At 56.0% G+C, this 15,801-nt stretch overlaps 1 protein-coding gene across 5 annotated transcripts in view; it reads right to left on the minus strand.

The window, feature by feature from the left end:
• The window catches only part of PLXNA4 (plexin A4), a 606,963-nt gene that overhangs the window by 43,891 nt on the left and 547,271 nt on the right, over positions 1-15,801 (minus strand). For all 5 annotated transcript variants that reach the window (XM_082846558.1, XM_082846557.1, XM_082846560.1 and 2 more), the window contains 8 exons: positions 15,286-15,403; positions 9,985-10,121; positions 8,578-8,742; positions 6,009-6,102; positions 5,232-5,471; positions 4,428-4,574; positions 3,501-3,735; positions 568-710 (listed from right to left, as the gene is read on the minus strand). In XM_082846558.1, coding sequence (XP_082702684.1) covers positions 568-710; positions 3,501-3,735; positions 4,428-4,574; positions 5,232-5,471; positions 6,009-6,102; positions 8,578-8,742; positions 9,985-10,121; positions 15,286-15,403 — 1,279 coding nt within the window. The remainder of the gene's footprint in view (positions 1-567; positions 711-3,500; positions 3,736-4,427; positions 4,575-5,231; positions 5,472-6,008; positions 6,103-8,577; positions 8,743-9,984; positions 10,122-15,285; positions 15,404-15,801) is intronic.

Below are 15,801 nucleotides of genomic sequence, written 5' to 3' on the forward strand. Positions count from 1 at the left end.
AGAACAAAGCATAATATGAATATATGCTTAAGCCAGACACTATGCTAGACACTAAGTGGGATAAAATGTTCACAAGATGAGGTCCCTGCTGGTACAAAGGCAGTGATGTTCTTACCACTCACATTCCCACCTTCGTCCTGAGTGCAGCCGTTATCTTTCCCACATTTATTTACTGAGCACCAACTAAGCGGTGAAATCCCTTATATCGTGGTTTCTTAAACAAGGGTCCGTGAACTTCCTACATCATTTGCCAGATTTCCCGTTTCTGTGTCTATGGACAGTTTTTCTGAGGAGAGGGTCTTCAGCTTCCATCCAATTCTCAAGGGATTTATGACCCCCTAAGACCCAAAGCCCTACTCCCACCTCTGCTCTGAGTTCCCTTTCCTCCCGAGGGATGGGCTGGCAGCAACGGCGGGGCAAGCTGGTACCACCCCTTGGGCAAGTCTCGTCCCCTCCTTGGCCTCAGCTGACCCTCCTCTGAATGAGGCGGCTGGACTTGGTCACCATTGTGTCTCTCTGCACTAACACCACAATGGGAAAGGACTTGGCCACAGAACTGCTTCTCACCTCGAGGTCCCGGAGGACAGGGTGGTCTTCAATTCCCGGGAACAACACTCGCATGGTGTAGGTTCTGTAGTCCAGGAAGGGAATCCCAGCTCCGTCCAGGTCACTGGTCAGCTCGTGGATGTCCGTCTGCAGCTCGGCAAAGGCTGGCACAGAGACAAGCCCGTGAGACTGCTGGATGGGGCCCAAGAGCTACGCCGCCTCGGAACACTCAGAACCCTCTCCCAGGCCCCCAGAGACCCACACAGTGGACCCAAGTAGCGCAGGAGTGAGGAGGAGGGGGATGTTTTACGTAGCTGAGGTGAACGATGTAGGTACGGGAGAAAGATGCAGCACAAGGAAGCTTGTCTTGGGCCAAATCCCTTCCAAAACATGAATGGGGGGCAGACTGTCCACAGATGTGAGCTGCTGCTGGGGCCAGGAGGGCCTCCCTCTCTGAAGATGAGGGCTTTGGCTTGCAAAATATGCTGGGGGTTAGGGGTGATATCGAAGGCCAGAGGGAGTGGAGGGGGCAGTTCCAGTGATGGCGAGTCTGTTTCAGATTCTGTGTTTTACAGTGGGTTTCCTTATAGGAGTTAAGAACTATTTCTTCTGAAGTCCCAGTTCTTGGCCACGCAGCTTACCGGAGCCATCAAACCACCAAATGGGGCCAGATGAAGGCTCTTGCCCCACTGACATAGCCCTTCTGGATAAATATGCAGAGTGTCTCTATGTCCTTCCTTTCTCAAGGTCATGCTACTCAATGGTGAATTATGATCTGCATATAGGTACCGCTGTCTGCGGAGACAGCCCAGGCCTCCGGCATGGTCACGAAGCTGCAAGACCACCCCCTGGCCCCCGAGAAAGTTCCACACACGGACCCACAGCCGTGTGATCACTCTCTGTCCTGGGTACAGCCCTCCACCCTGGGAGGTTGTCAGAGGTAATGTGCTCAGCCCTTCCTTCTCCCATTTTTTCCCTTAACACACGTAAATGCACATGTACACACATGCATGCAAGCACGCACACACACACACACACACACGATGGATTAATACCTGCCTGCAAAGAACAGCCAGTGGATATCGACTAAACAATACTTCTTTCTATTTACATAGACAAGAATAAGGAAAAACTACTTTGTGGGCTCAGAAGGAATTCACAAGCCCAGTGTAGCTCCAGGGCCCTCGAAAAGCCAGCCCTGCACCCAGTGGTCTCTGCTGACGACGTGAGCACAACGCGGCCGCCCAGCTGCTGCCGGCAGGACCCCACCACACCCTGCGGTGCTGACCTCCTGCTTGGGGACCCTGGGTCTCCGGGCCTTGAGGATACCAGTGGTTCTGGTTTGACAACGGGGATGGCGCCGGGACCCCTGGAGAGGCTGCTGCAGACCCCTCCTGTGCTGCTCTCTTTCTGCATCTCTGCTCACACTGACGCGGGGGGACCTTGGCAAGAAAAGCGACTCCGAAGGTAGAGTAACCCTAACACATCTGAGTCGAACCTACACCGATACGTGTGAAAGGGGAGTCAGTGAGCCTTTCTGGCATGTACCGTCACCAAAATCCCTGATGAGAACTCGTGTGGGCTGAGTGAGAAACACACGTGTGTGTGTTTGTGGGAATGCGTGCATGGGCATGAGTGTGAGGGCATGAGTGACCGCCTGAGTGGGCGTCAGTGAGTGTCTGTGGGCATGTGTGCACGCATTTGTGTGTGTTTATATATCCAAAGGCCGGGCCTTGGGCGGGGGCCAGGCTGGGCCTCTTCGGGGTCTGTATGTGGCTGACGGCCTGACTCACCGTCAAGGCTTTGGGAAGTCGCCTTCCCTGGACCCAGGCTGCCCTTTCAGCATTCAAGAGCCAGCTCGGGGCGCCTCTGGAAAACACTTTCAAGGCGAATCCTACGTGTCCTTTGCTCTATCATCTCTCTTCCCACCCACGTGAGACAGCCTCTCCCGAGCTAGAAGCCAAGGCCCTCCCCTGGTGTCCCCGAGTCAGGACTCCCTTTGGGACTGCTAATTCCTCCTTCTCCGGAACGTTCCAAGAGGAACCTGGCTTCACACTGCCCCCGCCGCCCCCTCCCAGTTGGGGTGCTCAGCTGGCGGGGAGGAAAAGGAGGGAGCTAGCTTTTTACAGGTCTGCAGCTTTCCTTCAAGTCACTGAGCGTCTCCGACATTCAAGGCCTCACGCCTGGCACATAAAAGAGATTCTAATCACTACACCTAATTAGAGGGAAGAGTACATTGCAGAGAAAAAAATTAAGCAGCGTAAATATAATAAAAGGCGGTAATTAACAGTCCCACAAGGCGGATGCTGTGTTGACAGCTGAGGATGTGGAGAGAGGACGGAAGGGACCCGCTTCCCCATTAGAGAGCCACGGCCTCCCTGGTGGGAACGCCAGAGCCCCAGGTACAGGCTGATTACTCCGCGTATAAATCTACAAAAGAATCAGCTCAGACTCTCCCAGGGTGACTCACGAACGATCTCCTGGGGGTGACGAGGGTCTGACTTCTACACTTCCTTCCTGGATTTAGTGCGGCTGATTTCACTTCATGGTGGTGTTGGAAATTTTTTAAAATACAAGCTGTAAAACGCTCTTTCCTCTAAGTCTCATCTCAGCCCTCCAGCCTCACCTTCCTTCTGAAAGAAGATTGCTTGAGTGCGTCATGGCAGGGCGCCTCCGGGTCCCCCCCAGAGGAGAGGGCAAAACTCACCCGGCCGGGATCCTGGGCTGGACACGGCTCTAGTGGGGTCTGAAATGATCCCGGCCTGACTTGAGGTAGAGATTCTGGAAGTGGGAGACCCAGGCGCCGACCCAGCGCCGCCCGCCGCCCACCTCTGCGGGTGTGTGAGACGCACGCGCTCGCACGCACGCGCACGCACTCGCACGCACGCGCACGCACTCGCACGCAGTCGCACGCACTCGCACGCACGCGTGTCCGGCCCCCTGCCACTCCGGACCTTCCTTGCACTCCAGGGCCACGCGGGACTCCAGGTTGTCCATCTGCATCTGCAACCGCTTCAGCGTGAGGTCGCTCTCGCGGGACTTGCGTTTGTAGGCGATGAGAACGGCCACGATGAAGATGATAAGGAGGCCGCCGGCCACGGCGATGCTAACGATGGCGGGCAGGCTGAGCGGGCTATCCGGGGCAATGTACACCATCCCCGGGGAGTACTCCATGCCACCGACTCGGGCCTGGGGGGACACGCGGGGGGAGACGGAGCTGAGTGTGGGCACAGAACATCCTAGGCAAGGGTCCCAAGCCACCCGTGAGCTGGTGACCAGGGTTGCGTGAGGGAAATGGCTCCAGGGAGGAAAGTCATTGCTGGCTGTAAAAGCAGACAAGAGGGCACCTGGGGTGGAGGGAGCGGGGGTGAACAGCTCAGCGCAGGCCACCCCCACAACTGGGAAAGCCACACATTATATTATTCGGGAGTGAACTCGGTTGTCTTCATGAGGAAACAGCACTCAACTGGGATCTAACAAAGCCTACGTGCCATCAAAGTCTGGATCCCTGAAGACTCATCCCATTGTGAGGACAGATGACAAAGGCACAGGACGTGATATTATGTCCTGCCCGGGTCAACGATGGTCCTCTCCTGGAAGGGTCTCTTGCCTCTAACAGGTGGCACAGCACATCACTGAATGCTGTTTCACATTGCCCTTACTGTAGCACCAGCCAGTATGGAAAGAATGACAATACGGAAGAAAAACGTCTGAAGTGGGACGAGGAGAAGGAACTGGGAGTGTGGGAGAGCCAGGAGGAAAGTTCAAGAAGGCCAGAATCCCCTCCCAGAAAGCCCTGGTGGCCCAGGATGGAGCTGGACCGCTCACCCCACCGCATCCTTAGTGCCTGCCCATCCAGGGTGGAGTCCCGCCAGCCTCACCATCACTTTGTGCCGGCCTATGAGGTTGGGGGACTCGCAGAGCAGCTGCACATCTGACACTGTGACGGTGCATGGCTTCTCCCCGACCAGCACGGTGTAGTTCAGCTTTACATTGCCCCCAGCCACGGGCGGGATCAGGTTCTTGCCCTGCATGGACAGGAAAGCCCAAGTTCCCACCCCAGAGTCAGGAGCACAGCTACTGGCTGGCTGACATGTCCTCCCACCTGGAGGTCCCATCCTTCTGGGGAGCTGGTGGAGAGGCCACCTTCCCTAATAAGTCCAAAAAATTCACAACACCTATACTACTATTCCCCCTTCCTCAGTGGGAAATCAATAATCGAGGCACTGTTTTCAGCTTGTCCCAAAGGCAGCTTCAGAATCCTTCTCAACACAGAGCTGTAATCAGTCACTACCAGTTGCTTCAAATTGTCACGTGAGTTAAAATTAATTTTCTATCCATGCTCCAAAGAAGCCCTATAAGGTGGTTTGCAAAGGGCTGCACAGGAGGAAGCAGTATGAGCCTTTGACCTCCCAAGTCCCGGACTCAGGGGCCAAAGCTGGGAGTCAGAGGGCCAGGGTGGATCCAGCTGCCCTGACCAGGTTTCTGTGGCCCCTAAAGAGAGCGCACCTCTCAATACAAACTCAAAGAGCACATTTACCATAGTCTGGGCTATAACACAACCTCTGCTAGCTAATGACACCTGCCACAAGATCTGGCAGAAGCCCATGACTTGCAGCCTCCGCCTGTGACTTGGAAAGCCTCCCCCTGCATACAGCGGCCTCCTTCCTCCCGTCTCACGCTACCTTTAGGATGATGGGTGTGCCGGGCTTGAGCTCCAGGATTCCTGAGGGACCGAAGGCCTCAAACACAGGATTAGGGTAGTAGGTGAAGTTGGTCTTGTTGAGGATTAGCAGGGACTGGACGTTGTCCAGGATGAAGCCAAACTCCTCGGGCCTCTCCGTCAGGTCAGACTGGTGGTCGGGCCCCAGAGCGAGGGCAGGAGCCTGGCAGGTCATCTCAGTAGCATTCAGAACCTCGCAGAGCTGGGGTGGAGCCGGAGAGGGAGGGCTATGTGGCGTGTCTCCGCACACCTGCAGCCCCAGACACCCGCCGGCTCTCCCCCGGTGCCGTTGTACAGCGTGGTGTTGACACGGGACAGTCACGGGTGGACCCCCACAGCTCCCGTGGAGTCAGGACCACACAACCTGGGCACTCAAGGACAAGCTCTGCAGCTGACACCTACCTCTGCCCCGCCCATGGCAGGCACTAGGGTATCTCTAAGCTAAGGAATGGCACTGGGGGTCAGAGGATGGAAGAATAAAGGTCTTCCATCCCTTATTAAGAATAAGAAACCCCAGAAACCCAGAAGAGATTGCTCCTGCATGCCTGTACCCCAGAGTGTAGAAATGGCCTCATGTCTGCTCCCCCATCCCGCCATCCCAGTGTCCGGGGCGTCACACGCGATGGGTCATCGGTGTCTGGGGTGAGCCTGCCTGAGCCCTCGGAGAGCCCACACCCTTTAGGGCGGCCAGGCGCCAAGTGCACAGCCCCCCCGTGAGCCCCACCTGTCCCGGACTCACATTGATGTGCTCCTTCCCTCCGTGCTTGGCGCGGATCTGGGGGTTCTGTATGAGGTCCAGGTGAGTCCCCCTCACGGCGATGGGTGTGTTCCCACTGGTGGGGAGGAAAGAAGGAGGCGTGTAAACACAGGGACAGGAATAGCAACAGCGCCTGATGACGATGACGATGATGATGATCTATCAGGCTGCACCCCAGCACTGGAGACGATGATAACCGGCGGGCAGGGTAACACTCACGGGGACAAGATGACACGCTGACTGCATAATAAGGACGAGCCCTCAGCAGCCGAGGGGAAGTCAGTGATGACCAGATGTCCGCGGCCGTCCTGCACTGAGCTCGTTCGGAGCGCGGACACTGCACGGAAGCTGGGCCTGTAGCACGGCCCTCTTGGCCCCCGAGGCCTCCTGACCTGAGCCAGCTGCTTCTCTGCAGTCTCCCAGCGTCTCTTTCCCTGCCCTCCCCAGTCTCAGGGAATTTTCTTCACCCTGGCCTTGGCCTAAGGGAAGCCTCGCTCCAGACGACCCTCCACCAGACCCTCCGAAGTCTGAGCACAGCCTCCTCCCCCAGGACAATCATACCACACATTTCCACCTTAGAGGCTTCAGTCGGCTGGGACATGGGAAAGGCCAGGGCCCAGCCACTCAGGAACCTCCTGTAAGAATGCAAATCTGAAATGCTCCAGGGCTCTCGCACCCTGGGGAGTCAGCCAAAGGACAGCTAACGCCCAGCGATTAGGAGACTCGTCTTTGGGTAGCTTTTCAATGGAAACCTGGACGCCACTGTCCTGTCTTCAGGGCCACTGAGAAGCTGGCATGGGATGGAGACTAGCTTCCTTGGGGGCTACTCAAAGGAAAGTGATGAATTATGTTATCTGCAATCAGAGGGGTATCATTGAGAAGAATCTATTTAAAACAGGTAAATGGTTATAAGCTTGTGGGTAAAGAGTCCTTGACAGCCCCATTCATCTCTACCCCTCTATCCATCTGCCCCCCTTTACACGCCATTCCTGCCCTCCCTTCCTCTCGCCCTCCACCGGTCCCCACTGAAGCACGTCCCCACCCCACGTATGCACATGCAGGAAGATTTCCTCGAAACCCAGAGAGTCTCTCGGCCCCGGCAGTGCTGGCGAATGAGCTTCTGGTGTCCGGCCAGCTCCCGATCTTCTCGGTCATCAATTCGACACACGTGTATCGAACGCCCCCATCACCCATCGCCACTCATCAGTAACCCAGGCTGTTGCGAGCAGTGTAAAGCCACGTGTTCTGCAGAGCCCCACCCATCCCAGACTCCGTTAACTGCAGTGAAACCGCTGGAGCCCCGGCCCCTTCAGAACGCACCTCCAGCCTCCCTCTTGATGTGAGAGTGACTGGGGGCGACTGCCGAGTGCCAGGAGGGACAACACCTCTATTTCTGCGCCAGTGACACGAGGAAGAACTGAATTAAACCAGGCTGTGAGCGCCTTCGGGAGCCACAGAGTTTGCCTAAGCACAGGGGGCTGTGCCAACTTCCTGGACTCGCCAGGCCCTGGGGGCAAATCCTGGACTAGCTTTTACAGGTTCTCTGCCCCTCTCTGTCTTATATGTAGCTGCTTTCAGGTCACGGCTAAAGCTTACGAGGCTTGGGCCTTAGAGACTAACTGCTGAGGACAGCCAAGCTGCATCTCCCAAAGGCTGCCTTTTGGTGTTTGGGTGTAAGGCCCGGTGGCAAACTCTTTCTGTAAAGGGCCAGGCAGTAAATATTTTAGGCTCACTGGGGCCATGTGGTCTGTCGCAGTTACTCAGCTCTGCTGCGGTGGTGAGAAAGCAGTAGAGACAAAATATATTCGGATGAGCATGGCCATGTTCCAATAAAACTTTATGTATGAAAGCAGACGGACAGCCAGATTTGGCCCCCCAGCTGGAGTTTGCTGACCCTGGTTTACAAGATTGTTCTCTGGACTGGACTCGTCATTGACCCCCCATCTCAGCTTGTGGTAACCACATCTTCATGCTCTGCCCCCTCTCCTGACCCCAGACATCCTCCAGAGCTGAAGCAGACGGTGGGGAGGGCTGAGGACGGGGGATGTGGGTAGAGGGGGTGAGGAGGGAGGGGAGACGAGCCAGGCACCGCACTGGGTGTTTGTACCTCACGTAATCCTCTCGGTGTCCCGTGAGGGAGCTGACTGGTGAGAAAGCCTGGCTCCGGGGAGGTTAACTAATTGAAGGTCACTTGGCTGCTAAGCAGTGGAGCTGGGCTGCACCCACTCCTTCTGAGCCCAAGTCCACTCCCCCCGAGGCCCCTGATACAGCAGTTTCCCCATGCTCAACAGAGGCCTTGCTATCAGGATGCCCTCTGCAGCACCTTCTGGCCTCCTAGTGTGCCCAGCAATCCTCACATCGGCCCCCAGGGCCGGGTCCTGCTCAGAGTGCTTTCGGTGGAAGGAGGCAGCCCCGGCAGGAAGGTCTGAGCTGGGGGGTGCTCTGAACCACCATCCCCGGTTCATCAGTCCCCACAGCAGGACTGGGCCCCAGAACTCCCCTTGGCTTTGGAGGGTCGAGGAGGGAAGCCCAAGGTCGGGGCAGGCCCTACCTGACGATGCTCCACTCGGGCTCGATCCGCACGATGGTAGGATCCTCCATGTACTGGAAGAACAGGTCCTGGTGGATCTTGGCCCTGTCCACCTGCACCATCACCTTCATTTCCAGCACCTCATCTGAGGACGTGGTGTTGCACACGATGTAGGACGGAGAGCGTCTGCGGGAGGGAGATGGGGAGCTGGGCTCCTGGGTGGTGTTGGGCGGGACACTGTGGTCCTGGGTCGGGGCCCTCCCGTGCCCCTCCCTATTCATCAGGCTCGTCAGAGGCAGTGGGGGAGCAGCGCCCCGATACAAAGCCCTGAGAACTACTGACGAAGACTCTCTCCTTGACCAGACTGTAGACGGGCTCCTCTGAGCCCCGTTTTTGACTAGGCTTCTTCCTGAGGCCCTGTCTTTGATTTGCCGACCCCCATTTTTAGCAAGAATCCTGCTAACTTAGTTTGGCAAGAACCCCCCCCCCCCCCATATCTGAGTACCCTCGATATCTGATCAAATTCTGCCTCCTTAACCCTTGATGTCTGGTCACCCTGACTGCCTTCAGCAAGAGTCCTGTTAAGTCGGTCTAGCAAGAATCCTCCTAACCTCGTTTCCTCTTAGTAATTTTCCATCCACTGCCTCCCTTGCTCTGCCCCTTGGCTATAAATCCCCAGCTGTCTGCCGTATCTGGAGTCAAGCCCAATCTCTTTCTCCATTGCGACAGTCCTGACACCTATTGCAATAGTCCTGGGCAAGCTCTTCTTTACCATTTTAACAAGTGTCAGAGCCATTTTTTTCTTGAACACTCAGGCAAGGCCTGGCCTGACTTCAGATCTGTCGCAGCCCTCAGCATAGCTCTCTCCCAGGAAAAGCTCTCTCTGCAGAACCTCATGCCAGCGGCGCAGGGAATGTCCGCAACCACACCTCTTCTAGTCCTGCATCAGGGGCACCTCTTGCCTCCCTCCCAACCCTCACCCCCGCCCCAGGTTCCTGGCTCATGGACGGTGTGCTCTCCTGGGACTGGATGGTGGAACCAGGGGAGGGAAAGTCGGCTGCCCCTGGAGGTTCGACCTCAGCCAGCTCTCGGCAGTCCCGGCTGGCTCTGCGGCAGCTGGCCAGGAGCTAACCCAGGGGGAAGGGGCCCTAGATTCCAAACTGTGTCCCGTGGAACCCTAGGGTCCTGCACAGTGGGTGGTATGTGGGCACCCAGGCTAAACGGTGGGCAACGGCACGATGGGCCGTTCCAAGGAAGGGGTGCCTGGCAGGTCCCCGGGCTGAGCCATGGCCAAGCATGGCCAAAGCGAACGGCCACTTTCTCAGGGAGGAGCAGGCACCTCCAGAAGGTTAGCCGGAAGTCTGCTGCCTGTCAGCCCCGCCCACCCTCTGAGCTGCGAACCCTGGAGCCCGCCCTGAGGTGAGTTACCTGTGGAAGAGGCAGGGCTGCTTCCCAAACATCACCACCACGTTGCTGCCCGCGTTCAGGTTGGTGCCCGTGATGGTCACCTGTGTGCCTCCGGACATGGGCCCCCGGCTGGGCTTCAGGTCTGAGAGAGTCAGCGTCTGTGCAGGAAAGGATCTGGCCTGAGGACGCTCCTGGGTAGGACTGAGGCAGCACCCCACTCCCGGATTCCACTCGCCTTCTGGAATCCTTAGTCATGGCGGCCTCCCAGAGAGCAGGCTCAGTTTACCCAGGCCTGTGGGGACTGGCGGGCATGTGCACCTCTACACTAATAACAGTCATAATAATATTAGCTACTACGTAGTGACCTTTTAAGTGACAGGCTCTATATTTTATGTGTATCTATAGTGAGATATACATTTTTTAAAAATCACCCAATCTATTCTACAAGGTAGGCATTATTACCCATCTTAAAGACAAGATTCAGAGATGTTAAGTAAAGTTTCCAAGGTCACAGAGCAAAGAAGCGGCCTGAGAACTGACTCCAGAGCTGGAGTTCTCCACCACCTCTCCAGTCTCCAGCGAGGGTCGCTTTCAGGAAGGTAAGCTGCCCCTTCCACAGGCCTCTCCAGAGAGCTGCCCAAAGCACCCAGCGGCCAGAGCAATGAGATGTGTGAGCCCCAGGGAAACCCAGGAGGAGAAGCAAAGAAGGGTCAGTGGATTGAGTGAAGAGTCAGATTGGGGATGGGGGTGGGGATGGGGGAGGATCTGTGAGCTGAGGATTTGGAGTCTCAGTTTGTTCTTTCATTAGCATTTTAATGGAAAAAACTTTCCTAAGTCCCAGGTGAGAAGCCTGTATCTGCATTTAAATGAAGATTTCTCTCTTCTCTTACTCCCTTAAAGAATTCTGCACCAAAAGTTGAACCCACTCAGCTCCTCGGAGCGGGCAGGCAACCTCCTCTCCGAGAGGCCTCGATCGATGGATAACACTAGGGGAGGAGAAGAGAAGCCCCAGCGAAGCCTGCAGCCCCAAGGCCTGGCACGTGTGCGCCCCGGTCCCCGCACAGGGCACACGTGTGGGGACACGCAGGGACCCACGGGAACACAGGCGGACCTCTGCGCCCGGCATCCGCTCAGCGCAGGCGCGCTCGCGGGGCCCGCCCACCTGGTCCCTGCAGATCCCAAACCTGGAAGCCCCGTGACACCACCAAGCCAAGCCGAGGAGCGGCTTATGCTGGCTCTGGCTCAACCCGAGACCCGCGCTAGGGTGGGGGATGGGACTGCTGCAAGAGCCTTCCATTCTCAGCTTGGCCTGCACCGTGCTGTGTGACTCAGCACAAGTCACTTACCCTTTCTGATCTCAAAGAATCAAAAAGCGGTCCTCTCAGAGGTGCCTGACTGTTTTCTGGTTGTAACTTCCCACAGATGGTGCTTCTGCCCCACTGTCTGTCAAGGGAGAGCTTTCAGACCTGGCTCCTGCTGACCCCACCCCCGGAGAGGAAAGGGCAAGTGAGGGAGTTGCTTAAGGGGTAAGGGGCAACGTGGAAAGGAGAACAAGCTCCCTGGCAGCCTGGGGGTGAGGGTCCTGGAAGGGGTACAAGTGAGGAACCCTGACGGGTTTGCAGCGGCCCTCCTGTGCGGGGCTGGCTGGGTGCTGAGTTACTCTGGGGGTGGGGAGAGGATGATATAGAGACGTGTTTTAACGTTGGGAGAACCTATTAATTGTTCAAGGTTCACTTCATAACTATTTTCCAGCGGGTCTGCGTGGGAAATCAGATGCGGCGTTATTTGCCATCTCTTCCCTTGGCTCCCTCCCTGGATGGAGGCAAAGGGGGGAAAAGTGTTGCCTCTACAGAGATCTCCAGGGATAGAACTGGCAACAACCCAAGAGTGCTGATCTGCGGTCTATGGGCCTTGGTGTCGGGGTTTTGGGTGAATAAACCCACACATCAGAGCCTGGCCCGATTTGTGGAGGGAAACTGAGGCAGACCCAAACCTCGGCACTGGGAGGGGCTCTCCAGCATCCCCAGGCCCTGAGAGGGACCCCTGAAAAGGGGCTCGCCAGGGGCTTCCATGGGGGTCCCAAGAGTGCCACCTGCCAGCTGCCCAGCAGGGCGGGAAGGCAGTGAAGGCTCGGAGGTGTTGTGGGTGGGCGTGTGACAGAGGGGCATTCTGTCCTTCCTGCCTCCCTGGTATGACTCACGGGGGACCTCTGCCCCTCATTCCCACCCTGAACCCCTCGGAGCTCTGTTATCGGCAGTGAGGGGGGGTTGCTCAGTGACCAGGTCCTTAATGCAAACTGGGGTCTGGGAGGAGACTGGGGTCCGTGGCACCATTTCTCCCCCCGCAGCTCTTCCCAAGCGGGTGTGTATTGCCAGGATAGTGCCTCCAATAGAAAAGTGAGCACGAGTCTGAGTCCCAGGGACCCACTGGACCAATGCATTTTCGCCTTGTGGCAACAACTCGCACCTTCCGTGCTCTTCTGCTCCGATTTCCCCTCATCCCCGTCAACCCCCCGCTCCCCACTCCCTTCTGCTCCCATCTTCTGGTGCCCCTCCACGTCACACCTCATGCCGGGAACAGCCTCCCGCTACTCGAGATCCATATGGAAAACTGTATTCTGCCTTAGACAGATCCTGCCTTTCCTTCTGGCTCCTTCCATGAAACCTTCCCTTAATACCTTACATCCAACCACATCCTGCTCCCAGGGTAGAAACACTCATGCAGGCAAGACCTTCCCTGAGAGCAGAAGGGGCTTTTGGTTGTCTACCACATAGATGTGTTACATGAATTAAGCCCAAGAGCAGGTATCACAGAAGAAGGAGCAGCTGAAGAAGGAGACAGAAAAGGGAAGGGAGTCAGGCCACTCGAAGGCTTGAGGAAGGATTGGATAGGCAGGGCAGAACAGACCAAGGAACCTGGACAAGTCGAGAGGCAGTGGGCACCCTGGGCTCTTCTTGAGCTGGGGGCTGACATGATGAAAATGGTATCCCCCAGTGTGGCTGGACTAGAACGGGTTCAGACCGACGGCAGGGATTTAAGGGGGCCACTGCAGTAGCAAAGGGAATGGGAAAAGGAAGACTCCAGGACATGGTGATAGAGGGATTGACATCAGGCATTAGGGGAAGCCGAGCCACAGGCCACCAAGATGGTGGGCCCGGTGACAGGCCACTGACAGAAACGGGCAAGGGAGGGGGACGCGCTGTTTACGGGAGCTGACAGCTCGGGTGGGCCATGGGAGGTGATGGCAGGACATCCAGGGGGCGGTGGCCTTTGAATTAGTCACAAAGGTAAGAAGCCTGGCTGGAGACACAGCAGAGACAGCTGAGGCCCAAAGGAAACGTCAGCTTAATGAAGTAGCGGCCGTTCCTGGTAGCGTTCGCTTTGTCACCGCCAAGAGACCACAGGATAAAAACTGTTCCAGGTAACTGACTGGCCAAGGAAGTCCAGTGCTTGCTTTGGCCATGCAGCCGTGTCCTCCCTTTTACCACAGCTGCCAGGTAATTTCAGAGCCAGATTTCACGCCCAATTTTCATACGCCACGCCACACCTCTCAACTGCTTGGGGAGCGCTGTCTGTGTCTCTACCCACCTCAGTCTCTCTCTCCCTCTCGTTATCTCAACTCTGCTGGAATAACAATGTCTGTGTATATAAATATCTATATGATATACTATATATATATATATATATATATATATATACACACACACATTTATGTAAATATATATACATTCATCACTAGTTGTCTTAAGGTATATTGGGTTTAACTTGGAAATTCCCTCAAACCCTTTCCGAAGAAGGTGGGAGTACAAATGCTAAACGCATAGGTAAAACTATACACATCCACTAAATCCATGACATGTGTGTGTTCCTCTAAGTGAGCTCCTGTGTGGGTTTAGTGACAGCCATATTTATAAGGTTGGTTAGCTTTCAAAGAGTGGAAGGAGCATTGCAGAGGTCAGGACCCAGGCAGAGAGGGGCATCTGAGGCACATCCCTCCCCGGTTCACTGCCACACCCACCCCCGCCCAGTCACATGGTGTGCAAGTCCTTCATCTCCTCTGTCCTTCTGGACTGTGGGCCTCCTGGGGCAGGGGCTGCATGGGGTCTGACTCATCACTGTCACACCTGCAAGCCAGGCCCATCAAACTATATTATAAAATGCAACCAATTGAGCAAGTATTTATCAAATAACCTAGGGAGAGGTATTGTGCAAGGTGATACGTGGTTGTCAGTTAAGGGGAGGAAGAAGAAAGAGAAGGAAGGCAGATGAAAGAAGAGGGAGGAAGGAAGGAAGGAAGGAGAAAAATGGGCTTCTATGACATATTTCCGGGCATTTGATACCCAGTCATAAAATGCATCATTTCAGGTTTCCAGCTTCCAAAAGCAGCTCAGAATCATGAGGAAATGATCTCATCACATCTGGCATTAACCCGAGAAGTTAACTGGATGGTAAAACAGTTTTGGCAACGATGCGATGTATGTAGCAGGGGATGTGCTCATGTCTCCAGCATCCCTGTCGTCACAAGGCAGGGAGGTTCCCAAGTCCCCCTGCTCACAGAAACCCTCACCAGGGCTGGTCCGGTACCCTTTTCAGGGGCCAGGGAGGGTCCAGGCTGGAGGGAGTGTGAGGGCAGGGGTGAGATCTGCAGAGAGGCCTTGGGGTGGGGAGGGAAATGTGGGGAAGGGTGTTGGGGCGAGAGGGAGTAAGATAGGGATAGGACGATGGTGAGTGAGGAAGGTGGGATGACTGGGGATAATGGGATGGAAGTGGTGGGGTGCTAGCACACAGGGAAAGGGCAGGGCACAGTAGTCATGGTGGCAATCACAGAAATCGTAAAGGCAGTGACACTAGAGGTGATAAATCTATTTTACCTAATTTTCACAGTAATACCGTGGGATAGATGCTTAGTATTATCATCCCCATTTTACAAATGGAGACACTGAGGCACAGAAAATTAAACAAGTAGCCCAAGTCTACCCAGTTAATAAGCGGCAGAGCCAGGGCCCAAATCCCAGGAGTCCCCATGCACAGCCCACACTCTCACCCACCGTGTCACGCTGACACTCGGCCAGAAGGGGACATTGGGGCCTGAGAGCCAAAGCAACTTCCCTGGAGCTGCAGCCCAGCTGCAGCCCAGCCCAGCCCAGCCAGGATGTAAATCCAGCTGGTCCCGACTTCCAAGGCTGTGCTCTCAAGCGCTGCAGGACGGGACTCCCACGACTTTGGCCTGGGTTTGCCCACAGAGGTCTAGAAGGGCTCAGCAATCATGGTAAAGAGGTCTGTGGCCTGTGCCTGGCCAGGCCATTGGTGGCCGGGACTCACCATGAAGTAATAGAGCTGCGAGGACCTGGCCATGAACTCGGGCCGACACACGGCCACACAGATCTCCACGAAGCCGGCGTGCTGGCTGGGCTTGGCCTCCCCCATCTCACACACGATCCTGCAGGGTGGAGAGGACAGACTCCCATGGGTCACAGGAGGGTCACAGGCCTCCCTGCCGTGACCCCTGGGCCCTACACCTACCCAGGCCTCCTTCTCTGTAGTAAGATCTCAGGGATGGGCAAGGAAGGAGGAGGTGAGAGATACCTGATTCCTCCCTTCGGGGGCTCCTTCCCTTCGGGGGCATTCCTCCCCCCCTTCGGGGGTTCTCAGGAAATGAGGACGTGTGACCTACAGGGGTCTCCTTAGAGGCTCTCAGTAAAATGTGACTTCCCCAAGGGCACACAGCCATCAGACAGGGACCTCGGAGCAGGGACCTAAGGTTTGCAGGTCCTCGCCTAGGAGCTCTTTGCTCCCAAGGCATGGACTGCCTCAGGCAGTGCTTTCTGCTCCCAGCCC

The sequence above is a fragment of the Leucopleurus acutus genome (assembly GCF_964270905.1).
Source record: "Leucopleurus acutus genome assembly, chromosome: 9".
NCBI classification, from domain to species: domain Eukaryota; kingdom Metazoa; phylum Chordata; class Mammalia; order Artiodactyla; family Delphinidae; genus Leucopleurus; species Leucopleurus acutus.